This window comes from Microtus oregoni, unplaced genomic scaffold (assembly GCF_018167655.1).
Source record: "Microtus oregoni isolate MIOR12 unplaced genomic scaffold, Mior012 000013F_ref0000133, whole genome shotgun sequence".
Lineage (NCBI taxonomy): Eukaryota > Metazoa > Chordata > Mammalia > Rodentia > Cricetidae > Microtus > Microtus oregoni.
The window spans coordinates 33,008,356-33,035,435 of NW_024543072.1; the positions used below are offsets into that span (position 1 = coordinate 33,008,356).

At 38.6% G+C, this 27,080-nt stretch overlaps 1 protein-coding gene across 8 annotated transcripts in view; it reads left to right on the plus strand.

Moving 5' to 3' along the window:
- Pou2f1 (POU class 2 homeobox 1) overlaps positions 1-27,080 on the plus strand; it is a 152,242-nt gene that overhangs the window by 111,543 nt on the left and 13,619 nt on the right. For 7 of the 8 annotated variants that reach the window (XM_041663055.1, XM_041663054.1, XM_041663052.1 and 4 more), the window contains 7 exons: positions 3,644-3,785; positions 4,962-5,107; positions 6,360-6,539; positions 10,033-10,138; positions 20,249-20,594; positions 23,466-23,554; positions 25,415-26,095. In XM_041663055.1, coding sequence (XP_041518989.1) covers positions 3,644-3,785; positions 4,962-5,107; positions 6,360-6,539; positions 10,033-10,138; positions 20,249-20,594; positions 23,466-23,554; positions 25,415-25,725 — 1,320 coding nt within the window. In that variant the 3' untranslated portion in view covers positions 25,726-26,095. Of the gene's footprint in view, positions 1-3,643; positions 3,786-4,961; positions 5,108-6,359; positions 6,540-10,032; positions 10,139-20,248; positions 20,595-23,465; positions 23,555-25,414; positions 26,163-27,080 lie in introns of those variants that run through there. The other variant, XM_041663051.1, reaches the window with a different exon arrangement.

Genomic DNA, 27,080 nt, shown 5'->3' on the forward strand with positions numbered 1-27,080 from the left:
TATTTTTTTCATCACAAACCTTGGCTCCAACATTAAATTTCCTGGTGCTCTTTCTTCTCAAACTGTACGTTTTATATTTCCTTTTGCTCTTTTTTATTATAGACCTGTATAAGAATGATCACTAATAACCATATGACAGAATCAATATTAAGCTGTGTTGAAAATCCCCTCTGCCTATAAAATCAGTCTAAAACCTCTTCTATTTAACCTCAGACAGATTCTTAGAACAAGGGCAAAAGCAACCAATTTTTTGCCAAAATTTCACAAGAATCACCTACAGCCTAGTTGCTAATATTGTTCCCTTCTGATACCTCTTGAGCTGGGCCTTTATTGCCCACTTTGCTCTTACCACTACTGTCTTTCGAGCTCCTTTCAAGGATGACCCTACTTACAGCGTTGAACCACTTTCTTAATCAACAGTCCTAATGTCTTAAACATGCTTCCAGAAAACCCACTTCCAGGTACCAACTTCTTTATTGTTATTTTTCTATTGCTGTGAAGAGACATCATGATTAGGGAAATTTATAGAAGAAAGTTTATTGGGGCTTAAAGTTCTAGAATGTGAGTACATTTCCAACATGGTGGGGAGCATGTCAGCAGGCAGTCCTTGTGGTAGACCAGTAGCTAAGAGATCACATCCTGAGACACAACTAAGAGGCAGAGAGAGTTAACTGGAAATGGCATGGGCTTTTGAAAATTCAAAGGTCACACCTCCTAATCCTTTCCAAACAGTTCCACCAAATAGGGGTTAAGTCATTCAAATATTTCAAACTACTACAGGATCTACTGCTTTTTATTGTTTAAAATAATCCTAAGTTTAATGAAATTGTATTACAAATCTCCATTAAGTGAATTTGCTTTTTACTACTATTGTTCCTAGTGGATTAGTAGCACAACTTTATTTATAGCTGACAACTTACTTTATTGGTGGTTGGAGCGGGCAGAGAGGCATGCCTACAGAGGCCAGAAATTTAACTATACTAGCTGGCTAGTGAGCTCCAGAGATCTCTGCATATCTGCATCTCCAGTGCTGGGATTACAGGCACATTATCTGCATTTTCTATAGGTGATAGGGACCTAAATTTGTTTATGCTTGTGGAGCAAGGACTCACTGACTGAGCCTTCCTAGTCTTACGTTATGGCTCCTTAAACTTAAAATAATAACGTGGTTTTTAATAAGCATTTTCCTTATGCTTACTTGTCAAAATTGTTAGGATATTGCAGGCATTTGTGAAAATATTTAGTGAAATATGTAGTTAAAGTGTCAGAAACATTTATTGTCACTTAATGTCATACTCAAAAAATTCCATGTTTTATTTAGCCCCAGATTTCTAGAAAGCCATAATCAAAACAAAATGATGAAGGCACAAATATATGTGGTTCATAAAGTGTAAGTTGAGTCTCTGACATATGGTAGGCACGGTTTGATGGTTCATTAACTGAATGGAGTGGCAATAATAAATATATAAATGAAGATTAATTCATCTATCCATATCTTTAGATACATTTGTATAAAAACAAATAGTATTTCTGCCCCTCTTCACTCTACCTTGGCTCTCTTAAATTTTACTGTAATTAGAAGGAAATTGATTAATATTCTACTTCAATTCTACTTATTCAAAGCCTACATTGAAAAGTCTTTGATTTGTGTTGCCCAGTACCTTCACCACTAATGGCTACTGAATATTTGAAAGGGTAGTAGTGCTGAGAAGGTAAATGTTCGTTTATTTGCTTTTCTGCAATTTAAATTTAAGTAGTCACTTATAAGTAGTGACTAATGGCAGGCATAGTGTATATAGCTTTTGAGGTTAAATATTCAGTATACTTCGTTTTATATTATAGTTCCACATTTGTCTTGAATTTCTTAGTGAAAGGTATTCATAGTTAGATTCTTGGCACATGCTTATAAGCTCAGCACTTGGGAAGCTATGTATAGCATTGTAAGTAAGAATCAGGAGTTCAAACCAGGTACAGCTAAATAACAAACTTAAGGCCACTCTAGGCTTCATGATACCTCTATTTAAATAATAATAGTAGTAGTAAATTAAGATGAAGAAAACCACACTTAACTGCTTTTAAATACATCTTTTCTTTGACTCCACATATAATAGACAATCTGATCTCAAAAATATGGATCTGGGAGATTAAAAGAACTCAGATAATCCCAACTCAGTTATGATCCTAAAGCCAGGGCATAATAGCACAAGCTTAGAATCCTGGCAGTTGAGAAACTGGGGCAGGAAGCTCACAAATTCAAAGTCAGTTCTGGGCTCAACAGATTGGGGCTAGAGAGATTGCTCATTGGTTAAGAGCACTTGCTGTTCTTGTAGAGGACCTAATTTAGTTCCCAGCTTCTTTTTAATGGCTCACAGTGATCTGTAACTCTAGTTCCAGGAGATGTGATGCCTTCTTCTGACCTCTGTAGGCATTGCACACATGTGTTATATATACATACATAAAACCAAAAGATTCATGCACACAAAATAAGTAAAAATCTAAAAAAATAATTAATTAAAAATAATGTTGCAGGTCTGTTGAGAGTTGAGTCTCTCACAGTTGAGTTAGCTGTGCATATTTTGAATGAGAAATGCTGTACTTTTTGCCGTCACTAATCTGGTTGAAATGGTGGTGTGAGTTGTTCAAACTCCATGAGCTTCTCCTATTATCTATAAAATAACTATTAAGATACATCTTTTTAAAACTAGAACAAGAGAGATCCAGCTGGAAGAAAAGCACTAGGTACATTTCAAAGGTGGTAGACTCATGGAGAAAGGCATCTTTTGTAATATATTCAGAGGATCATTGTTCTGTTTCAGTAAGGTTACCAAGTTTCCAGTGCCTATGAAGGTTTAACTAAATGGGTCAAACCTCTCTACTGTGAATTTCTGTCTCTATAATGGCTACAAACGTGGTCTTTTAGAATACCTAGTTTTGTGGCCAACTTTGAAATCTAAACTAAGTAAAAATAGATTTTTTTCACAGCTTCCAGAAATACTTATGAGGAAAACTATAAAGAATGAAGGGTCATTTCTAAATTTTGAAGTGATTTTTATGAAATTTGGTTGGTTCAGAAATTCCTGGTTAAGACTGATGATCTGGTCTCAATCTCCAGTACCTACATGGTAGAAGGAGAGAGCAAACTCCCTCAAGTTGTCCTCTGACCTCAACACGGGCACCATGGCACTCTTGCGTCCACACATACATTAAATGAATAAATGAGTGAATAAATATGCAAGAATAAGAATAACTTGCTGGGCTATCTAAACATCTAATCACTATAAGTGACACAGATAGATTTAAAAGGATACTCAGATTATTTTGGTTGTATTAATGGAGAGGCATTAGTATATCAGAACTTTGAAGATTGAGAATTTGGTATGGTGATTATAATTATATACAGTAACAAGAAGAGACTAAAAATAGAAAGCCCTTGAGGTAATATTGAAGACTTCTGTAATCAGGGCCCTACTGAGATCTCCCTAGAGTTCTGGGCTCTGCTTTGGGGTAAAGTTGATAGAAAAATGGAGTAAATAGAAGATGGCTAATTGTTTTCCTAGAGCAGCAGTTATTGGAATAGAAGTTGGAAACATTAATGACCTGAATCTCTTTTCCTTTCTCCCCTTTTCTGTTTTATATTATTCAGGGTGATGTTGGGCTCGCTATGGGGAAATTATATGGAAATGACTTCAGCCAAACCACCATCTCTCGCTTTGAAGCCTTGAACCTCAGCTTTAAGAACATGTGCAAGTTAAAGCCACTTTTAGAGAAGTGGCTAAATGATGCAGGTAAGTTACAATACTAAGAAATTTCTTCATTGTCCATGGGATTTTACAGGAGGGATTATTCTGTGAACTGAGGTCTTTACTATATTGCTGATAAAACAGAATGTAGAAGCCACTAATCCTATGAGACTTTTATGAATTATGATTATGTAAGTCAGAGAGATATTTCATCTTAATATTCCAGTAATTGCCACATAAATAACAAGCAATAATTGAAGCCTCTTAATGTTTCTGTATTTAAGTCAGGGTTAGGGATGGACATACAGGGTTTGAGAATGAGGATAAGAAGGCCTCTGTGTATGATTCTTGAAGAAAGACAGATTGTCCCTTCCTTGATAGATTGCCAAAGAATTTGTAATATTTGTACTTTTGTTTAAAATGGTCACCTTTCATAGAAAAAAGTTAGGCTTCTGGTCTTGAGTTATTTATTTTCTATTGAGATATCCTTACAGAAATTTTGAATTTTGAGTCACATAATCATAGACTTCAGGAGCTAAAAATGAACCACAAAGATGCCTAACCATGTTGTTTCTATTGTAGATAGATACAAAATTTAGGCCTTTGGATAAAAAGAACTTGAGACACTCCCACACCTCTAGCATAGGGGTGAAGTTTTAGCTAGCTGTTGCTGTTGTTGTTTTTTCAGTCACAGCCAAGAACCACTGATGTGCTCCATCTCAATTTATATGCAGTAGAAAGAAATCTATTGTACCATGCCCTGGCTTGTTCAGCTGTTAAGAAACAATACCCTCTTGTCTTTAAAGAACTTAGAAGTACTCTTTCCCTACTATGTTTGAATTATGTTGAGAAACTGAGAAATCATCTCTGAAATTAAATATTAAATATCCAATGATTTCTGAGAATTTTCTTCCTTTGTATCCTCAGAGCTTATTAACAAACAAAAGAACAGAACTAAAGGAAATATGAGTGAAAAATAGAGCCTTTGTAGTCTCAGAATCAAACCGAAAATGAATGGTGACAAAAGATAATCCTGAGACAGAGAGTGCTAAGAACAACAGTACAGAATTGATGGTAGTGAGCAGTGCTTCAGTGTGAATTATATTACAAATGTCACACTAACATCAAGCCTTAAATATTTGGTCAGTTTTATTCATATATATTATGTATGTGTATCCTTAAGCTCAGCTGTGTTTCCCTGTATTTTTTTCACTCTTATAGAGAACCTCTCATCTGATTCTACAGCATCTAGCCCAAGTGCCCTGAATTCTCCAGGGTTGGGGGCTGAGGGCTTGAATCGTAGGAGGAAAAAACGCACCAGCATAGAGACCAACATCCGTGTGGCCTTAGAGAAGAGTTTCATGGAGGTCAGTGAGGTTGACTTTTCATCTGCATCTGGTTGTGACTGTTGGGGGACTGTAGATACTAAAGCATAGCCTTGTCTTCCTCCGCCCTGGTAGGCATCTTAATATGAAGGAAGTAAGATACTGTACGACTGACACTTGAATACTGCAGGGCTCAAGAGAGACCTTGGTTCTAATTATGTGAGCATTTGGTCGGAGCAGCGTGGAATTAATCCTACAAACTGGAAAAGGTGGGAGAAAAGTACCTCAGGCAGAGCAGTTTCATGAGCATAGGCCTCCAGAGGAAACCATACCTGTTCCAGAAGAAACATGTGTGGTTTGGTTGCCTCAATTTTAGCATCTTTAATGTCTGGAATGGTATTTTAGGGACACAACACTAATGACCTTGAATGTTCTTTTTACGTAGTTCAAGTTAATTCAACAGATACTGGCTTTTAAAAAAAAAAAAAAGGATTCGACCAAAATGAAAGAGCTGTAGAGCTGTGTTTACTTGAGGAAACATTGATTCAGGACTCTGTTGGTTTTGCTTCTTGTTAAAGTGTGGTGGGACACTTCACTTGATTTCAAGATTAAATTGCTGCACTTATGAAATTGTCTTTTTTTTCTTGCCTCAGAAGCATAGTATGAGGTCCAAGGTAGGTAGTAAGCAAAAAGCACTGAGAAATGCATACATTGCTAGTAATATGTAAGTTTGTATTCTTTTGTTAATGTTAAGATTAATAGACCTTAGCCAGGAATGAGGCATTTTAATTCCAGCACCTGGGAAACAGAGTTGGGTGGATCTCTGTAAATTTGAGGTCAGCCTGATCTGCATAGGTCCAGGTTTGATTCCTAACACCTGCATGACAGCTCACAACCATTTCAGGTCCAGGAAATTTAGCACTGACTTCTGGTCTCTGAAGACACTATACAAAAACACAGGCAAAACACTCACACACATAATAAATCTTTAAAAAAAAAAAAAAGAAGAAGAAGAAGAAACAGAAGTGGCGCACGCCTTTATCCCATTACTAGGGAGACAGAAACGCGCATATCTCTGAGTTCAAGGCTAGCCTGGTCTACAGAACGAGTTCCAAGACAGGCTCCAAAGCTACATAGAGAAACCCAGTCTTGGGGGAGAGGGGACGAAGAAAGAGAAAAAAAGATTTTCTAGAGATATAATTCAGATGTAGAGCATTTGTCCCTGGATTCAATCTTCTATGTGACAATATATAAATTGAAATTCTAAAAAGGTGGACTTTTTCCCCCCTCTTAGAATCAAAAGCCTACCTCGGAAGATATCACCTTGATTGCTGAACAGCTCAACATGGAAAAGGAGGTGATTCGTGTTTGGTTTTGTAACCGCCGCCAGAAGGAAAAAAGAATCAATCCACCAAGCAGTGGTGGAACCAGCAGCTCACCTATCAAAGCAATTTTCCCCAGCCCAACCTCATTGGTAAGAATGGGTGTGGAAGAGACAAACTCTTCACAGGCTAAATTGTAGTCTTACAAATGGCCTATTAAGGGAATTCATTTCCTAGCAGATGTCTCTCAGTTCCTGTCTGTTATTGCAATAAGATGCAATGAATGACTATGGCATCTTTGACAAGAGAGCAGCTAATTTCACCTTACACTTTTAGAAGGTGGGTCCTTGATGTTGGAATATAGGGATAGCAGAAAGCTCACATTTTGATCCTCAAGTAGGAGACGTAGAGAGACTGCTGGTGGGATGGTCTTTTGAATCCTCAAAGTCCACCCCAGTGACACACCTCCGCTAAGGTCACACACCTCCTAATCCTTCCTAACTCCCAGCTGGGGACCAAGAATTCAAACATAGGAACCAATGGGAGCCATCATTATTCAAACTATTAACAGTTAAGGAAGTGTGTGTGTGTATGTGTGTAGCATACGTGTTGAATAAATATATAAAATGTCTACTCTTTTTTTTTTTAGTTTTTCAAGACAGGGTTTCTCTGTGGCTTTGGAGCCTGTCCTGGAACTAGCTCTGTAGACCAGGCTGGCCTCGAACTCACAGAGATCCGCCTGCCTCTGCCTCCCAAGTGTTGGGATTAAAGGCATGCGCCACCACTGCCCAGCTAAAATGTCTACTCTTAAATATTTCCAAAATTATGAAATTTTTCATTGTGAACCCAAGAACTTAACGGTTTCCTTTATTTTTTAAGGTAAATAATTTGAATTCTCTTCTGTTTCTTTGCAATTTTTTTCTGTAGCTACTAAGGTTACACTGTGACTATAATGGTAGATTTGCTCCTGATTTCTAGTTACCTAGAAAAAAAAGTTATGTTCCTTCCTGTTCAGTCCCAAAGCCCATTTTAGTAAACTTAGAATTTTTTTATTTTTTTTATTTTTATTTTTTTATTTTTTTGGTTTTTTGAGACAGGATTTCTCTGTGGCTTTGGAGCCTGTCCTGGAACTAGCTCTGTAGACCAGGCTGGTCTCGAACTCACAGAGATCTGCCTGCCTCTGCCTCCCGAGTGCTGGGATTAAAGGCGTGCGCCACCATCGCCCGGCTAAACTTAGATAATTAAGTGACAGCAAATTCTCAGGTATGCATAGTCATCTCAAATCTTCACTCTCAGACAGTAGGTCAGCATTTCATATAGAACCTTATTGAGTCATTTCTTCATTCCCATTAGAACGTTATTCCTAGATGGAAGAGACATGCCGTGGTCATAGGACTCCCTCGTTCACTTTTTCTTCCTTTTAGGATAATTATAGATCACTGCCAGATGATGCCAGACAGGCTTCAAAAGATGGACAGATTGTTAAGTCTGCATTTTTGTTCTTTTTGTTGTTGTTAATCTGCTTTTATTTTATTTTAATATTATTTTATGTTAGTGCCACCCCTTAAGGTTTTGAGACAGGGTTTCTCTGTGTATCCTTGGCTGACTTGAAACTCAACAGATCTGCCTGCCTCTGCTTCCCAGTGCTTGAATTAAAGGCGATGTGGCACCACGCCTGACTCCACAAGGTTTTTAAAACTAAGGTCAGCATTATTTATTAAGTGAAAGTTGTGGGTTATTAAATGGTAAAGTTTTAATTACAAAAATCATAGTCATTAGCTAACAGTTTTGTGTGACTTTTGTTTTTAGGCTTAGCTACCATAGGAAAAAGATAGTGTCTTACAAAATCATAAGATGCTTATCATATTTCAAAAGGAAATGCTAAGGTGTTTTAAAATCTGCTTCACAGCCGAGCAGAGATGGTGCACACCTTTAATCCCAACACTCGGGAGGCAGAGGGAGGTGGATCTCTGAATTTGAGGCCAGCCTGGTCTACAGAGTGAATTGCAGGGCAGCCAGGACTACACAGAGAACCTGTGTCGAAAAACCAAAAGAAAATCTGCTTCACTAGAGCTGAGCGTTGGTTATATACACAAACCTCATTTTTATTAGTTCTTTAAAAATTTCAGTATATTTTGATTCTGTTTTCCCTTCCCCAACTCCTGCAACTCCAAACACACACACACACATACACACACACAACTTGTGTCCCCTTTGTTTTTTTTAAAGCCATCAGGACCAAGTTGTGCTGTCTATGTATTCTTAGGTGTATGATTATCCACTAGAGTATGATTAACTTACCAATGGCCACACCTTAAAGAAACCTCTCCTGCTCCTAACAGATGTGACAGGTAGGAGTTGGAGTTGATGCCCACCTCCCTGCACACTGGGATTTTATCAGTGGGTCCTATGCATGCTGTCACAATTGCTGTGAGTTCATATGTAAAGTGCCCTTCTGTTTCAAGAAAACAGTTTCCTTGTAATCACCCATCTTCCCTGGATCTTAAAATCTTCCCTTTCCCTCTTCTGCAATGATCCCTGAGCCTTGGAAAGAGTGGGTGTAGTATAAATTTCCCTTTCTTTGTTTCTTTGTTGGATTTTTGGTTCTTGAGGACAGGGTTTCTCTATGTTGCCCTGGCTGTTCTGGAACTTACTTTGTAGACCAGGCTGGCCTTGAACTCACAAAGATCCGCCTGCCCCTGCCTCCTGAGTGCTGTGAATAAAGGGGTGCACCACCACTGCCTGGCTAGATGTCCATTTTAGGAACACATGTTCCTAAATCTCCTATTTGTGTAATCTCCATCTAGTTCTTTTTAAAAGGAGCTTGTCTGATGAAGTTGAGAGATGCAATAATCTGTAATGATAATTATTTGGAAGCTGGTTTAATGCTATGTCCATTTAGCGAGTAATATTGGGCCTATGCTCTGTCTAACCCTGGGTCCCTGGCCCCAATAACAGTACACACCTTTAATCTCAGGACTCAGGAGGAAGAAGCAAGTTGATCTCTGTATTGAGGGCCAGCCTAGTCAAGTGAGTTCTAGGCTAGCTACAGCTACATACTAAGTTTTTTTGTTTTGTGGGTTTTTTGGTTTTTTTTGAGACTGGGTTTCATTGTGTTATCCTGGAACTATCTCTGTAGACCAGGCTGGCCTGGAACTCAGAAATCTGTCCGCCTCTGCCTCTGGAGTTAAAGGCGTGCTCCACTATACCTCACCATAAGATTGTCCTTTAAAAAAAAAAACAGGCCAGAGGTGGCCCATTCCTTTAATCCTAGCACTTAGGAGGCAGAGGCAGGAAGATCTTGGGGTTCAAGGCCAGCCTGGTCTACAGAGTGAGTTCTGAGATAGCAAGAGCTACACAGAGAAGCTCTGTCTGGAAAAACAAACAGAAAAAGAGTCTGCTTCACATTCTCTACCATTTAGTTAAGATTAAAAACAAGACAATCATGCAGCCACAAAATCAAAAGTAAAAACAATATAAGCACTGATGCTACCAAATAGTTCTCTTGTTTAGGTAATCTTGACAGTTATACTATTTCTGGCTGATTTATATGTAGTCTGTCTGACTCAATGTTATTCAAATTTAAGGCCCATTTCAGTTCTGCTTATGTTAACATGCATTTTTTTCTTCTTATCTGACCTCTAGGTGGCAACCACTCCAAGCCTTGTGACAAACAGTACAGCAACTACCCTCACAGTCAACCCTGTCCTTCCCTTAACCAGCGCTGCAGTGACTAATCTCTCTCTTACAGGTAAGCAGAAGGCCTGCCAAATCAAGAAGATGCTACTTAAGTTACGAATTGTTTTTTTAAAAAATCTATTTCTAGGGGTCTAGGGAGATTGCTTAGTGAGCATGATCATGAAAACTAGAGTCCAGATACAAAGTGCACACTTAAAAGTCAAGTGGGCTTATCAGCCCATCCCTAATCCCAGTGCTGGGGAAACAGAAAGAGATTCCCCAGAGCAAGCTGGTAGCCAGGCTAGCCAGATGTTCCAGATTCAGTAAAAGACCCTGTCTTGGTAAATAAAGTAGTGAACAACCAAGGAGGACACTAAACATCAATTTCAGGCCTCCTTCCACATACATGCGAACACATAAGCTCTATCTGTGTATGTGTGTAAACTTGAACTTGAGCTCAGCATAGTGTTATTTTAAGACCAGGCCCTGGCTGTCCTTGAACTCAGATTCCACCTGCTTCTACCTCCTGAGTGCTGGGATTAAAGGTGTGCACCACTGGACCAGCTTAAAAAAAGGAAAACGTTTAAAATTGTTTTTTCTTCTGTTAATCCATCTCCTACATTGTTTTCAAACTTAACTTTTTGAAACATCCTTTATTCAGGCGATTCCTTTCTTCGCAAACCTTCAGTAGTAATGTTTTTTTACATTTAAAGAAACATATAAAATCATTTGTATTGAGTATTTCTGTACTAGACCTTTGCCTACCCCACCCAACACATGGGCAAACTCCATCCATATCCCTGTAATTATTTCCTGCCTCTTGAAATACCCATCGTAGTGCTCAGTTCTTGGTCTGATAGTCAGTTCTTGGTGTGATGTTGATAAGCTACTCTGGCTTATGTATCAGTTTCTCTTGGAAGTATTCTTTATCTTCCCCTTCTCCAGGAAGTTAAAAGTTGTCATTTACTCATTATTCAATCTATTTTGACAAATCTGTCTTTCCCAATAGGCTTTGTACTTCTTTTTTGAGGGGCAGGGGTTCAAGACAAATTTTCTCTGTGTAGCCCTGGCTGTCTTGAAATTAGCTCTGTAGACCAAACTGGCCTCGAACTCATAAAGATCTGCCTGCCTTTGCCTCCCTAGTGCTGTGTTTAAAGATGTGCACCATCAACCTGGTGCCTTTGTGTTTACTTCTAACGAAGTAAGTACTGTGCTCTTTCTGATGCCCAGTTTATTGCCTGATATATTCATAATAAAATGAATAAATATTTTCCTTTGGCCTCCTCTGAACAAAACCTTTCCCAAAGCATTTAAAATGATTCAGGATTGTCTCAAATTTTTTATAATACATAAGCTATACTAATTTATTATATGTTTGTAAGCTATTAGATTGCTTTATGATATTTCATGAGCAAATTTAACTTAATTTGGAATTAAAGACTTCTTTATAAATTTATGTTTTAGGTTCATAATGTCTCTTCAGTTATGTGACTTTACCATGCCATAAAAATTCAGTAGATGACTTCATACTGTGTTTCTAAGCCATTAGAAAATGTTAGGTTTTTATGTAATATAAACAGCACTTTGTGAACTCTTGACTGTTAAGCCTCATTGAGAATTTCATCTCATAAAATAGGCATACACAGTTTTTAAAAACTTAAGTGACACTATTCCTGGGAAGAAGACGTGAACAAAAACATCTGTCTACCTTAGATTGTAAACCAATGACAGACCAGAGTAAGGGTACCACAGAGTCCAACTTGGTGTTTCTTACAGGAATATGGGTGAGAGAGTAGTTAGAGGAGCAGAAATGTACTCAAAGTCAGCTACATCACCTAAAGCCCACCCCAGCATGGGACAACTCACAAAAGCTGGGAATGTGGACTGCAGTACACAGCCTGCAGATTTTGACAGGTTGCAGTGTGTCCTCTCTAAGCCGCTCAGCTTATTTCTGTTTCTTTTGGGTGGCTTGGCTGAGTGTCTCTCAGCAAGTTCTTATATATGCTTGCTGTGGGAGGGCCCTAGTGTATCTGGTCAGTTTCAGGGACTTCTAGAAGCTTTGGGTTGTTTACTTCCTGAGCTTAAAGAACTTCTTCTCTACCAGATGGACTGTTTGTAAACTCCTTTTAGAACACCCTGTGCTTTAACGAGCTTCACTCCACAGTAGAGGCTTATCTCAGAGGAAATTGCTCCCCAGTGCACTAACACTTCACCAAAGCAGGTACTTTGTTTGCTTGTTACCTACACTTGAATCCTCAATTTCTCAGTTGGATTTCTTTCTTTTCTTTGAGTAGTTGATAATATTAACTCAGCTCATATGCAAGATCTGAAGAGAGATGGGCAAGCCCACTGCCAGAGCTAGTGTATGAACAGTTCCATAATAATCAGTCTCTTCTCCATTCTCCTTCTCCTGCCTTGATGTATGGCAACTCTGAGTTTGTACTTCTCTTGGAGCTCCAACAAAGGGATTAATTCCCACCTCAATCATAACCTTCTCCTTCACTAACTGTCCTCTGATTGGTTTCTCTACCACTACTCGTTTTGTCCTCTTTCCCATCCCTGGAAATCTCATTACTTTGTATATTTCTTTACTGCCATTTGGAATGAGGTTTAAGAAACATGGAAAAATATTTTCTCCGTCTACCACTTTATAATAAAACGTGATTTTTTTTTTTCTCCATAAAGGGTTTTTCTGTAGCTTTGGCGCCTGCCCTGGAACTAGCTCTTTTGTAGACCAGGCTGGCCCCCAAACTCACAGAGATCCTCCTGCCTCTGCCTTCCAAGTGCTGGGATTAAGGGTGTGCTCCACCACTGCTGGCTACTTGTTAAATGATGTATTTGTCTTCACTTTTTCATGTGCTTAGCACATAAACAGTCCTGGCAAACACTTCTAGAGTGGATATAAGATAGCACTCCTCCAGAAAGAAGTACCTCAAAACTACAGTCACCTATGAGTGTTCTGTCTCCAGTTATCTTTCTAAAATGTTTCATAATGTATTTCTCAGGAAGATAATAGCAATTTGAATTAGTTACCTAACAATGGAGGTCCAAGATACAGGTAGGAAAAATGAACAGAATTAAAAGAAATGGATAGTTCAACAATACTCCACTTGTAATGATTAATTTGAACTATGTCAAAATATTATCAAAGATATGCAATACTTGAAAATTATCAACCAATTATGACCTAGCTATCATGCCTGTGTAAAAACTACCTTTTCAAGTTTACCTGGGACATCCTTCTTTCAAGACACTTTCAACCAGGAAACACGGCTTAGTAAACTAAAGGGTTAAAATCATAGAGTGTGTCTGTATTTTAATTTATGTGTATTTGTGTTTTGTCTCCCTGTATGTCTGTGTGAGGCAGTCAGAGCCTCTGGACTGGAGTCACAGAAATCCACCACACCCTGCTATGTTGTCTTTATAGAAATCAACAGGAAAAAAAAAAAACTTGACAAATCTTGGTTATTTGGAAATTAACATATGGTCAAGACCCTGTGAATTTAAAGAATTAAAATCGTGTAATATATATTGTCCTTTTAGAAATCAACAACAAATATTTGTGGTATCCTCAAATATTTGGAAATTAAATTGGAAGTTTATGCCAAAGAAAAAAATCAAGAAATTAAGAAAAATGTTAAAATTGAAAATGAAGCATCACAGACGCAGTAGTGATGCAGTGTGATCCAAGCAGGGAGGGCCAGTCATCAGGACAGCCAGTCCCCATTGACAGAGACACCAGAGAAACAGTTAAGCTTCTGGGAGTATAGGTAGGAATCAACTGCATACCTATGACTGTAACCCTTGGCAAGAAGAGAATTAGTGCAAGGCTAGCTTAGGCAAATAGTGAGACCCTCTCTTGAAAAAAATTAAAAAATCATCATATAGAAAAAATTAGTCCCAATGTAAGCAGAAAGGGCAAATGACAAGAATTACAGCAAAAAATAATGAAGTAAGTCAGGGGAAAAGCAATGCAACTAAAAATTAACAAATTCATCTGCAATCAAGAAAAAAGAAAACAATGTATATCATCAAAATCAGTAACTAACAGAACCAGAATAACAGTGTGGTGTCCCACATCTTTAATCCAAGCACTCAGGAGCCAGAGGCAAGTGGATATCTAAATTCAAAACCAGTCTGGTATGCATAATGAGATTCGGGACAGCTAGGGCTACATAGAACCTGCCTCAGAAACAAACAAAAAACATAATGAAAATGTTATAATTAGGATATAGTTCATGATTTTGTTTTGTTGTGTTTTGAGATGGGGCTATCCTTGACCTCAATCCTATTTTAGCCTCCCAAATAGCTAGAATTAAAGGCACATGTTCAGCTTATAGCTCACATTTTTTAGTATATAATTTTAAGTGTTCAATGGGTTTTGATATACTGAAAACATGTGGAACTGTTATAATTACCTAATATTGGAATAATTCCATCACTTCAGAGAATAAGTCCGTAAATTATTAGTCCTCCCCCTATCCAGGCATTATTCTTCTACTCTATCTCATTGTATCGCCTACTTTGAGCATTTATAGAAATGAATTCATATAAGTAAGTGGCCCTTTCAGTGTGTCAGACTTCTTTCATTTAGCGTGTTTTCTAACTTTATCAATATTGTAAAATATATAAGTACTTCCCTTTCAGTGCTGAATGGCATTCCATTCGGTGGATGTGCAGCATTTTGTTTACTATCTATGAGTCAATAGCATTGAAGTAGTAGCAGGTTTTAGCTATTTTTAGTACTACTGCTGTGAATTTCATATTCAGGTTTGTGTGTAAGCATGTATTTTCAATTCTTTAGGGTTTATACTTAGAACTGCTGTACAATGTGGCAAATTGGAGTTCTTGGGACAACTTTTCTCTAAACAAAGAGCATGTAGATTGAAATGACATATAACTTAGGAACTAACAGATTGTCAATAGACCAAAAGCAGTTGAGCAATAATTAATTAAAAACTTAACAAATAAAAGCCCAACCCCTGATGATTTTAATAGTGTTCTGTGGAACTTTTTGTTATTAATTTCTTTCTTTTTTTTTTTTTTTGGTTTTTCGAGACAGGGTTTCTCTGTGGCTTTGGAGCCTGTCCTGGAACTAGCTCTGTAGACCAGGCTGGTCTCGAACTCACAGAGATCCGCCTGCCTCTGCCTCCCGAGTGCTGGGATTAAAGGCGTGCGCCACCATCGCCCGGCCTAATTTCTTGTTTAATCAGATATTTTTGAAATATAAAGAAGAGAAAGCTATTTTGAACAAAGCAAGCAATGCTCTGATATAAAGCTAGATAAATACAGACTCGTAGCCCTCATGAAAATATTTTAAATTCTCAGTTAAATCTTTGCAAATGAAGCTGAGAATTGTTGTCTGTTATGTGTAAGTTCCTGAGTTCAATCTCCAGTAATGAGAAAGGGAAGGAAAGAAGGAGAAAGGAAAAGAATATCTTTGCAGATCAAAACTGACAACATATAAAAGAAGATTATTCATCATGACTGGGGAATTTACCCCAAGAATACATAGTCAGTTTAGTATCTGAACACCAATTAACATATTGAAAAATAGAAATAGAGATTGAATTGAGATAAATCCTGGATAGTTGGATAAAAAGTATTTAATAAATCCAAACCCATTCATGATAAAAGCTCTTTGACCTGAAACAGAAGAAGCTGCTTCTACAGATCAAGAGCAGCTACTCAAAATCTGCAGCAAAAAGCATACTTAAGTGACCAAAGACAACAGCTTCTGCTGAGGACATTTGTTCTCCTGATCTTTTTTTTTTTTTAAATATTTATTTATTATGTATACAATATTCTGTCTGTGTGTATGCCCGAAGGCCAGAAGAGGGCACCAGACCCCATTACAGATGGTTGTGAGCCACCATGTGGTTGCTGGGAATTGAACTCAGGACCTTTGGAAGAGCAGGCAACGCTCTTAACCTCTGAGCCATCTCTCCAGCCCTGTTCTCCTGATCTTTTCATTTGTTTCACCATTAACATTGTAACAGCCAGTTTAGTAAGGGGAGAACTTAAACTGCCCTTATTCGCATTGTCCTATTGTGTGATACAAAACCAACATATGAAATCAGTTGTGTTTGTATGTACTCTAAGAAAGTGGCCCAAAAAATGATAGTAAGAAAAGAATTTATGCAGAATTTATGTAGAAAACTAGTAAGTAGCTGAAATTAAATTCTTGTGCATGTGTGTTTACACGTGTATGCTAATGCACATGCATATGGAGACTGGAAGTCAGCCCTCAAATGCTGCTCCTAAGGACAGCTCTTTATTTTTTTGAGACAAGTCTCTCTCTCTCTCTCTCTCTCTCTCTCTCTCTCTCTCTCTTTTAAAAAAAAAAAAAAACTTTTCTCATTTTACATTCTAATCCCAGTTCCCGCTCCCTCCACCTTCCCTCCCCACCCCCAATCCAATCCTCAAAGGGAGTAAGGCTTCCCAAGGGGTGTCAACACACTATATCTATATCTAAGGTGAGCAAGGTATCCCTCCAAAGCGAATGGCTACAAATAAAAGCCAGTACAAGCAGTAGGGATAAATCCTGGTCTCACAGCAAGTGGCTCCACAGTCTGTCCCAGCTAAACAACTGTCACCCACATTCAGAGGACCTAATTTGGTCCTATGTTGGTCCCCCTGCTGTCTGGCCAGAATCAGTGAGCTCCCATTAGCTCAGATAAACTGTTTCAGTGGGTATCCCCATCATAGTCTTGACCCTTTGCTCATATTATCACTTCTTCTCTTTGACTGGACTTTGGGAGCTCAGTTCAGTGCTTGCTGTGGATCTTTGCATCTGCTTCCATCAGTTGCTATCTGACTACAGGGTCAGGCACCTTCTCCACTATTGCTTAGAGTCTTAGCTGGGGTCATCCTGTGGATTCCTGGGATTTCTCTAGGTTTCTTGCTAGCCCCACAATGCTTCTCTCAATCAAGAAATCTCTTTCCATGTTTTCCCTCTCTGTCCTTCCCCATCTTGACTGCCCGTTTCCCTCCCTCCTCTTCTCCTCTCCTCTTTTCTGTCTGCCCTTCCTTCTCCTCCCACCTTCCCCTGAGACAATTCTCTTATTGGGACCTGGTACTAACTAATTTGGCTGAGCTAGCTGACCAGCAAGCCCCAGGGCTTTGTTGCCACCTCCCCAGCACTGGAATTAGAAAGCCCACAGCACCTTACCTGGCATTGTGTACACCGTGTGCTTGTGTGTGCAAGTACGTGTTTGTGTGCATGCTTTCTAGGGATGAGACATGGTATTCATGTTTGTATGGCAAATATTTTTCTGTTATTCTCTGGCCTGAGATTAACTTCTAAGAGACATTTCACATTTCAGCATTCTTAAAACAACACTTGTCCGTCTCTAGCTTAATTGATTTATTTCCTATTCAATAGTCATTCTTCAAACAATAAACTGATACCTTATTCTAACATAAATATAACGGGGATCTAATTTTAAATATATATGAAAAGAACTTGAGAAGAATGAACTTAGAGGATATACATAACCAGGTTTCAAAAGATAATTATAAAGATACAAGTAATCAAGGCAAGAATAAACTGTTCATAAAGTAGATTACATGAAACAAAGCTCTCAATTGGGAGGAGGCTTAAATTTATCCTTTGTTAATTTTTGACAAATAGCTAAGACAATTCAAAGTCCCTAACAAATGTTCCTGCAGCAGTTGGGTGCCAAAATGCACAAAGATTATTTAAGGTTCTTGTGCATGGCAAGTCAAATGGTCAGATGACTGATGTATCCATAGAACTTTTAAGAAATTGTAGGCAGTCTTTATGATTTTGTACAGCAAAGGACTCATAGATACATCACCTACAAATCAGTGCTGGAGAGACGGCTCGGCAATCAAGAGCACTTGCTGCCCTTGCAGAGAAAGTGAGTTCAGTTCTCAGTACCTGTGGTGGGTATTTCACAACTACCTGTAACTCCAGCTCCAAGGAGTCCAGTGTCGTCTTCTGGCCTCTGTGGACATCTGTACTCATACACAAACACAAAAGATAATAGAAGATCATAAAAAACAAAGTTTGTTGTGCTATAGAAGACATCTTGAGGAGAATGAAAACACAAGACAAAGATTGGAAGAAAATGTTTGTTATAGAACATGTGTCTTTCAAAAAAGAAATTATATGTGGAATATACTAAAAACTGTCAAAGCTCAATAGTAAAAATACAGCCCAGAACATTTAAGTGGATGCTTTATCAAAGAAGGTACACAAGTGAAAACAGCACAGGAAAAAGATGCTCAACAGTATTGCTTGTTAGGGAAATTTAAAACATACTTCATAGAATGCCTGCAATCAAAAGATAGATGAGGTTTGAGGATCAGAAAAACTACAGTTCATAGTGCATGACGTAGGAGAATGTAAAGTGGTACAGTCACTGTGGAAAACACTTTAGCATTTTCTTTGTAAGTTAGAAATATAGATTTATCATCCAGTGAATCAGTTTCCTCAAGAAGCATGAAAACATATCCACACCATAACTCTTGTGTGTGCATATTTATAACAACCCCATACTGGAAACAAGCCAAAGCTCACACAGCATATCTGCACCATTGAGTAGAATTCATCCTCAAAAAGCTAAGTGTTGACTCTGTTTCACTGTAGTGAAACACTAAAAGTAATAGCCTAAGATGCACAAAATCACATATTGTTCAATTCCGTGTATGTGAAATGTTAAAAGATAATACCAGTCTGTGGAGGCAGGATAGGGTTGGCAAGTGGCTACAAGTAGGAGTGAGGGATCTCAATTTTTGGTGGTGCAAGTGTTACAGTCTGGATTGTGTGAGAGTTAAAGAACTCTGGAAATTGATAAAAAGTTATTGAGCTTTACACTTAAATTGGGCAAGTCTTATAGAATATAAATTATACTTCAATAAGCTGTTTTTTTTTTTTAAAAAAAAAAAGAGAGAGAAAAGGGTGGAAAACAGGTGCTAGGTATCCTACTTGTGCTTGGATCTAATGCCTACTAAGTACCCTGTAAGACATGTGAGAGCATCTTGCTAAGGGTGCTAAGGCCCCAAAAGGCTGCATAGAGTGCTCAGGTAAATTAAATTGCCAAAGAATTTGGAGCATAAAGGAGGTATATGAATTGGAACATGACTCTATGGCTGGGAGGATTTATTTAAAGATCATGTTGATATATTATGTCATAGTGGTTTCATGATACTCAAATTGGAGATACCTACCTAGGATTTGGGTAATATATTACAACTAGATAACCCTGGATAGTTTCTGAACTCATCACTTCCTAGCCTAGATTAAATGCACTAATTTGGCTAGTATTGTCCTAGTAAGCCTACAAGACATAGCAAGGTGCTGATATATTTGATTATGCAGTGAAGAGGAAAGTGTAATAATTTAAGCTTTTTGACCTCAAGACTTGCGATTTTATGAAAATGGGCAGTTTTAGAACTTAACATTACCGGTAAAATTAGGTTTCATAAAATGGAAAATTGGTCAAGAAAAGATTCAAAGTACATTGAAACGTTTTTGCCTGTAGAAGAGAAATAAGAAAGTACATTTATCTTCCTGTAAAACAAGGGGCTAAGTCTTAGAAGAGGATGCAACTGGGGAAGTACTTTTGAGTCTACCAGACAGGTTCACCACAGCAACAGGGCACTGTTTGGTCCTGTAGATTTATGAAGACATAATGAAGGGGGTTAGGCTTCATAATACCAATGCTGGTATAATTGTGTCTGGTGTCTTTGGAAGCCAGAAGAGGGCATCAGATTCTCCTGGAACTAGAGTTACAGTGGTTGTGTGCTTCCATGTTAGTTTTAGGAGTCAAACCTGGGTCCTCTGCAAGAGCAGCCAATGCTCTTAACCTAACAAGCCATATCTCCAGCCCCTCATTTCCTCTTTTTCTTTTTTTTTAATAGAACATTGATGCTGGAGGAGGGGAGAGGCTTGTTTCTTTCAGAGTTGTGTTATTGCTCTTGTCTCTTAAAGGACGGATAGCTTTGGTTTTTAAATGGTTGTTGTTATTATTATCATCATCATTATTATTATCTGTAGAAATATATCTAGAAAACTAGGTTATTCTTAAGAAAAAGAAAAATTAAGGATTAATGGGTAGTAGATTAATAATCGCCTTGATTCAAGATACTGAATGAAATGACTAGTTTTCCAAACACATTTACAGAAGGTCATTTCCTAATCTGATTCTCTTTTCAGGCACTACAGACACCACATCCAACAACACAGCCACCGTGATTTCTACAGCACCCCCTGCTTCCTCAGCAGTCACATCTCCCTCTTTGAGTCCCTCCCCTTCTGCCTCAGCCTCCACCTCTGAGGCCTCTAGTGCCAGTGAGACCAGCACAACACAGACCACCTCCACACCTCTTCCCTCTCCTCTCGGGGCCAGCCAGGTGATGGTGACAGCATCTGGCTTGCAAACAGCAGCTGCTGCTGCTCTCCAAGGAGCTGCACAGTTGCCAGCAAATGCCAGTCTTGCTGCCATGGCTGCTGCTGCAGGACTCAACCCAGGCCTGATGGCACCCTCACAGTTTGCTGCTGGGTAAGAAGCTTTCCAATTCCATTTGCGTTCAAAACAGAATCTCTTAGTTAGGGTTTCAGTCACTGAAGAGACATGACCTCAGCAACTTTTGTAAAGGAAAACTTATAATTGAGACTGGTTTACCGTCTTAGAGGTTCAGTCCATTATCTTCTTGGTGGGTAGCATATTGGCATGTAAGCAGGCATGGTGCTGGAGAAGGAACTGAAGAGTTCTACATCTTGATCCACAGGAAAACAGGAAGTGAATTATCTACTACACTGAGCTGAGCATAGCTTGAGCAAAGGAGGCCTCAAAGCCCACCCCCACAGTGACACACTTCCTCCTACAAAACCACACCTACTCATACAAAACCACAACACCTAATAGTGCCACTCCCATTGCGGGGTGCTGTTTTATTTCAAACCACCATACAACTAGAAACCCATTACTGTAACTCATAGGGAAGAGTTTTCATCACTCTTAAATGAACAGCAAATCTGAGCTGGACTGCTTTGATTACAGATATGAACATAAGTTTCTAAGTAGCCACACTACCATTTCCACGTGATGACACAGGACTGAGTCAATGAGTGACTCAGCTGTAAGAGCCAGGAAGAGAGCTCAGAATTCTACATAGCCTTAAGCTTTCTTCATTAAATTGTAGTTTACCTTCTTATTCTCAAAAATGGATAAAACTTGGAGTAACCATGTCTGGTTTTATATATTTTCATATAGTTTTTATTCTCTGATAATTTCATACATGTATACAATGTTTTTTTTATTATATTTATTCCCCACTCCTCCCAAACTGCCCTGAACTCTCATACACACACAACTTCGTGTTTCCTGTCTTTTTTTTTTCTTCAAGTAGCTAATCTAATTAGTGTGCCTATATGCACATGAATTGGGTAACCTACCAATGTGAGATATCCTCCCCCACAAAAGAGAAATTATTTCCCCTCTTCCTGCAGCCATCAACTGCCATTAGCTCCTTAACTGGGGATGCAGCCTTTTGAGCCCTTCTCCATCCACACTAACTTGGCTGGCTCGATCTTATTCAGATAATCGTTGTGTGCGACTGCACTGTCATGTCTAGAAGAAAGCATTTTATAATAGTACTCCAGCTCTTACACCCTGTCTGCCCCAGGAACATCTTCAATACTCCCTGAGTTTTGGTGCTAGGAAGATAGGTTGATGTAGATGTCCTATTTAAGGCTGCATACTCAACAGTCACTCAATAATTTGACCAGTTATGAGTCTGCGTTTATCATTGTCCATTACAAAAACAAACTTCTCGGACCCGGGTTAACAGCATCATAGATCTGTGGGTATTAACATAGTTATAAAGGACAATCCACTGTAGCCATTTAATAAAACAACAGTTGGTGTCTGCTGCCATGACCTCCTCATCCATGGCCTTTTGACTAGATTTTCAGTACCAGGCTGTATCCCTCTATGAATAGGTCACAAGTCAAGTCAGAAATCAGTTGTTTGCCCCTGGAACAGTCATACCACTGTTGTACCAATAAATATATTTTGCCTGATTGGTCAGTTTTGTAACATACAGGATCTAGCATTGGATAAGACTATTGCTACCTTTTCTCTCCCGTTGTTTATATAGCACCTCTTGGCACCGTGAAAACTAGCCAGCAGAGAGGAAATTTCCTTGTCAGTTCCAGATTGATGTTTCTATATACGGCAACCTAAGTATATGTGTGTTCAGTAATAGGGTCTTAAAATCTAGTTATGATGGGCAACTAAGAGCAGTGGCAATAGCCTATAGTGTTTAACTTTTTTTTTTTTTTTTTTAAATAAGAGGGCTAGCTTCTGGAGCCTCACAGACCAATAATTTGTAGGGAAGGATCCCATGAATGGCACTGAGATTTTTGTTTAATAACTTGTGTCTTCTGGGAACAACATTGGTTTTTGTTTGGGTTTTGGTTTGGTTTGGTTTTTAATTCAGGCTTTCTCTGTGTAATAACCCTTGCTATTCTGGAACTCACTCTGTAGACCAGGCTGACCTCAAACTCACAGAGATCCACCTGCCTCTGCCTCCTGAGTACTGGGATTAAAGGTGTGCGCCATCACTGCCTGGCTTTCTGTTATTTGTTTATCATGTGTTTTAATTAGCTTACACACAGGGGGTTTCCATAAGGCTTTTCATAAATCCTTAGTTTTTGTTGACCCATCTTCCTTCTCTGTCACCTCTGCTCAAACATTTAATCCCCATATTTTCCTCCTCTTCTTTTCATACCACACATCATGCCTCTTGTCTCCCCATCTCATGGACCCTTTCAGGCTTTCTAACCTATGGTTACTCCAAGTTAAACATAAGCTAAAGATTCAAAGCTAGGAGTCAAATATGAAAGAGAGCATGCAGCCTTTGTCATGCTGGGCCCGGGATATTCACTTAATGTTTTCCAGTTCTCTCCATTTACCTACAGGTTTCACTTTTCTTTACAGCTGAATAAAATTTTATTGTATATTTGTACCAGTTTTATTATCCATTCATCAGTTTGTGTTAATTTCATTTATTCCTTAGCTATTGTGAATAGAGAAGCAATGATTGTAGTGTGGTAATTTTATATTTTTATTGTTGAATAGGGATTATCCTTTCCAGTTTTTTTCTAGAAAAAATTAATGAAGTAATTCAAAGAAAAGTCAGAATGACTAAAAGTTTTATATTTTATGCCTATCATAATCTTGTTTATACAAGTAAATATCAAAGAAGCAGTAACTTGTAACCATTTGAAAGTATACAGAAAGTATACCCATATTTTTCCTAAGCTGAAGTTTTCTTTATTATCATTATTTTATTATCAATTTGGTATGTTGTCAAAATAACAGGTATGTGTGCGTGGCAGTAGAGTGACTCCTCTTTTGCACTTGCAGAGGTGCCTTACTCAGTCTCAATCCGGGAACTCTGGGCGGGGCTCTGAGCCCAGCCCTGATGAGCAACAGTACACTGGCTACTATTCAAGGTCGGTAGCATTTTTTTTTTTCTTGCTTCTTGCACCTGAGTGTGTGTGTATGTGTGTTGGAGGCTATCTGCCTTGCTAGAGATTAAGGTGAGGAGAGAGTTGAATGCTGATTAAGTTGTTCCTGAAGATCAAGATGTCCTGTAAAAAAAAAAAAAGTTTTGTACAAGAATGTACAGGTGAGTTTGTCAGAACAACAAACATTGCATAATTTGATTTATTCCAAGAAATCTGCACTTTACTTTCTCTATGAATAGAAAGATAGATTTCCTCCTGATGTTAACCTATCTCAAGGCAAGCTTCTTCAAGTAAAACTCCCCAGTTCTATCCCCACCTGAAGATAGCCATGTGGAATGGTAGCATACATCCCACAGATCTCTGGGATATTTTTCACCCTTGTTAAATTTTCCCCCCTGTATATTCCCATCAGTGTAGGACATATGTTCTTGGATTATAAATACTTTTTCCAAGGCCTTTTTGGGTCCATGTCAGCCTTTTCTCATTGTTACTTAAGGTGATACTTATTCATACAGTGAAGGATCTACCTTGCCTTGTTCAGGATCTAAGTTTTATGCCTAAAGATGTTTATTTGGGGAAAATTCATGTTTGGACTGAAAGAATTTTTGGGTTTGTTTGGGTTTTTTTTTTCTTAAAATACTTTATAATTAAATAAGAATTATTGGGATCAAAAACAAGCTGGCAGGTCCTGGCACGTTTCAGTGAGTGATATGTCTAACCAGATACTTACTGTAGGCAATATTAAACTACAAGATAGAAATCGAATTGTGGCCTGCATTGCCCTGCTGGTTTGTTGGATTCTATTTGACTGACTTGTGTCCGGACTGATGGTTAGATGGATGTGTAGTGTTTTCATTGTGCAACAGCATCCTTTAGAATATTTGGGATGAGTCCCATTTTCCTGTATAGGGCATATCTCTGGCTTACAGTTTATGCCTTTCCTAAGGCATGAGTGTCTGTAGAGCATTCTCCAGAAAGACGTACAGTCACTCTGTGACCCTGAGCCTTGAGTCCAGGACACGTCTGTCAGCCTGCACCAGGGCTCCAGGTTGTATATTGTATGTATACTCATTTTCAAAATCAGGGATTCCTTTCAACTAGAAATAACATGTAGTGATATGTCCTGTGGGGAAGCATCATAGAAAAATTTTGCACCATTCATTAGCAAATCTTAGCCTTAGATCACTCACACATCATTGTGTGTTGTATCTCCTCCTATAATAAACAGTATTCTTTGCACAGTTCATAAGAGTCAAGTGTTCTGCCTCTAGAAGTATAAAAACAAAATTTTTAAATTGTGCCTTTTTCTTTATTAAGTAATATATAAATTTTCATGACTAAAGCCTTTGGAAAGATGACTTTCATCTTATACAAATTTTGTCAAATAATGTTACATAATGGTAGTTGTTGTTAAAAGCTAAATGTATTTTTAACACTCAGTCACTTTAACTAGTAGTCTTTTGAATGGAGATAGTTTTAAGTCAATTTCATTGAAAAAACAGAATTGTTGGATTTTAACAAATCTTTGTAAGTAAATGACATAAACTTGAGACTTAAAAGATAGAAACATGATTGATTCTTCCCCATTCATTTGTCCTGCTTATACTTATTAAACTGACTTCCAGTTCTTTGGATGCTTCAAAATTATAAATAAACTTGAGTTGATGTCAGTATAGCATTGTCATTTAAGTATAGCATTATAATAACATTATAATTGGAGCATTAGAATTGAGTATATAGTCAGTGAAGAGTATACTCTGCTACTGAGTAGAGCTTTGCTGATGGGTGGTTTGGCTTCTCCAGGATGAAGTTTAATGTTCTTTCGTTCTGGGTTCTTGTCTATAGCTCTTGCTTCTAGTGGTTCTCTTCCAATAACGTCACTGGATGCTACTGGGAACCTGGTATTTGCCAATGCAGGAGGAGCCCCCAACATCGTGACTGCCCCTCTGTTCCTGAACCCTCAGAACCTCTCTCTGCTCACCAGCAACCCAGTAAGCTTGGTTTCTGCAGCTGCAGCCTCCACAGGAAACTCTGCACCTACAGCCAGCCTTCATGCCTCCTCCACCTCTGCTGAATCCATCCAGAACTCTCTATTCACAGTAGCCTCTGCCGGTGGGGCTGCTTCCACCACCACCACTGCCTCCAAGGCACAGTGAGCTGGGTGCAGAGCTGGGCTGCCACAGACCTTCGCCAGTGCAGCATAATGGGCTGCCAGCTGTTAGGAAACAGACAGGTGTGATTGGCTTCCTCCCACCATGTTGTGAAGATGAGGGAGACATGGAGAAAAGAAAAAATACACTTACCAGGAAAAAAAAGAATGGAGACAGAACAACATTTGCCTAATTTTATAAAAAAAGAAAAAAGAAAAAAAACAATGTCTTTTCAGGATTGCTTCATGGATTAGAGAACTTTCTAACCAAAAATTTAAAAGAAAAAAAAAAACAGAAACAAAAAATCCAAAACAGACAGACAAAAATAAATGAAAGGACTACTTCCCATTTCCAGCAGTCATGATGACAAGCGAAGGTGGGTGACCAGTTCCAGTAGAGGAAGGGGTGTCTTGTGGTTTCTTTCTTTCTTTTTTTTTTTTTTTTCAAAAAATCATTTTTATAGGTCTGTTGTACAGGCCATTAAGTCATAACAAGGTGTTTATAATCGTATCAATTGTGTTGGGGGTTCCTTTCTTAACTGGTACAATTTAGGCAGGCCTGTATTACTGTATCTCTGTTATTGTTTTTATATATATATATATATATTGGACATGTTTATCTCTTGCTCCTGGATCCTATTTCAGTGAGCTCCCACACTGTGGGGAGGGCGGGTTTTGGGGTTAAGGGAGAATTGCATTCTTAACTTCCAGGAATGTTCTTGCTGGTTTCCTTATCCTTGATGACTCTTACAGAGGTGCTAGAAAATGATTTTCTTTTGCCACTTATGCAAGAGGCTTGGTGCAGAAGCTGAAGGCAGTGTGTGCACACTCCTGCTCCACACATGCTCCTCCCCATCAGGTGGTGCCTTTGGAGCACTCTTGTGTAGGAAGAATTCCTGCTGAACTGTAGCTCTCACTCACCCCTAATCATTGAGCAACCCCGAGGCCCAAACCCTCTGGTGCAACAGTGCTGCTTTCTGCTACTTTCAATGGGAACAGCTGTGCCTGTTGCAGGGCAGGTTTTGGTTCCGGAGAGCAAAGACTACTGCAGACACCTGACTTGGTGGTTCTCCTGATTTCTATCTCTTTTTTTTTTTTAATGCTCCTACTGTTGATGTTTATTTGTTTGCTTGTTTGTTTTCATTTTATGGAAATTTTCTATCCAAACTTCCTTTGGTCAAGATCAAATTGATTTACTGAAACTGAGAAACAAGTCTTTGTTTTCTTAAAGAAGTTCTTTTGGACTGTTTTCTACTAATTAATATCCCAAAAAGGTCAATATATAGAGTCTGAATCTGCCACCTTTTCCTCTAGAGCAGAAGTTCTCAACCTCAAAGTCTTGACCCCGTGGGGGAGGGGAGG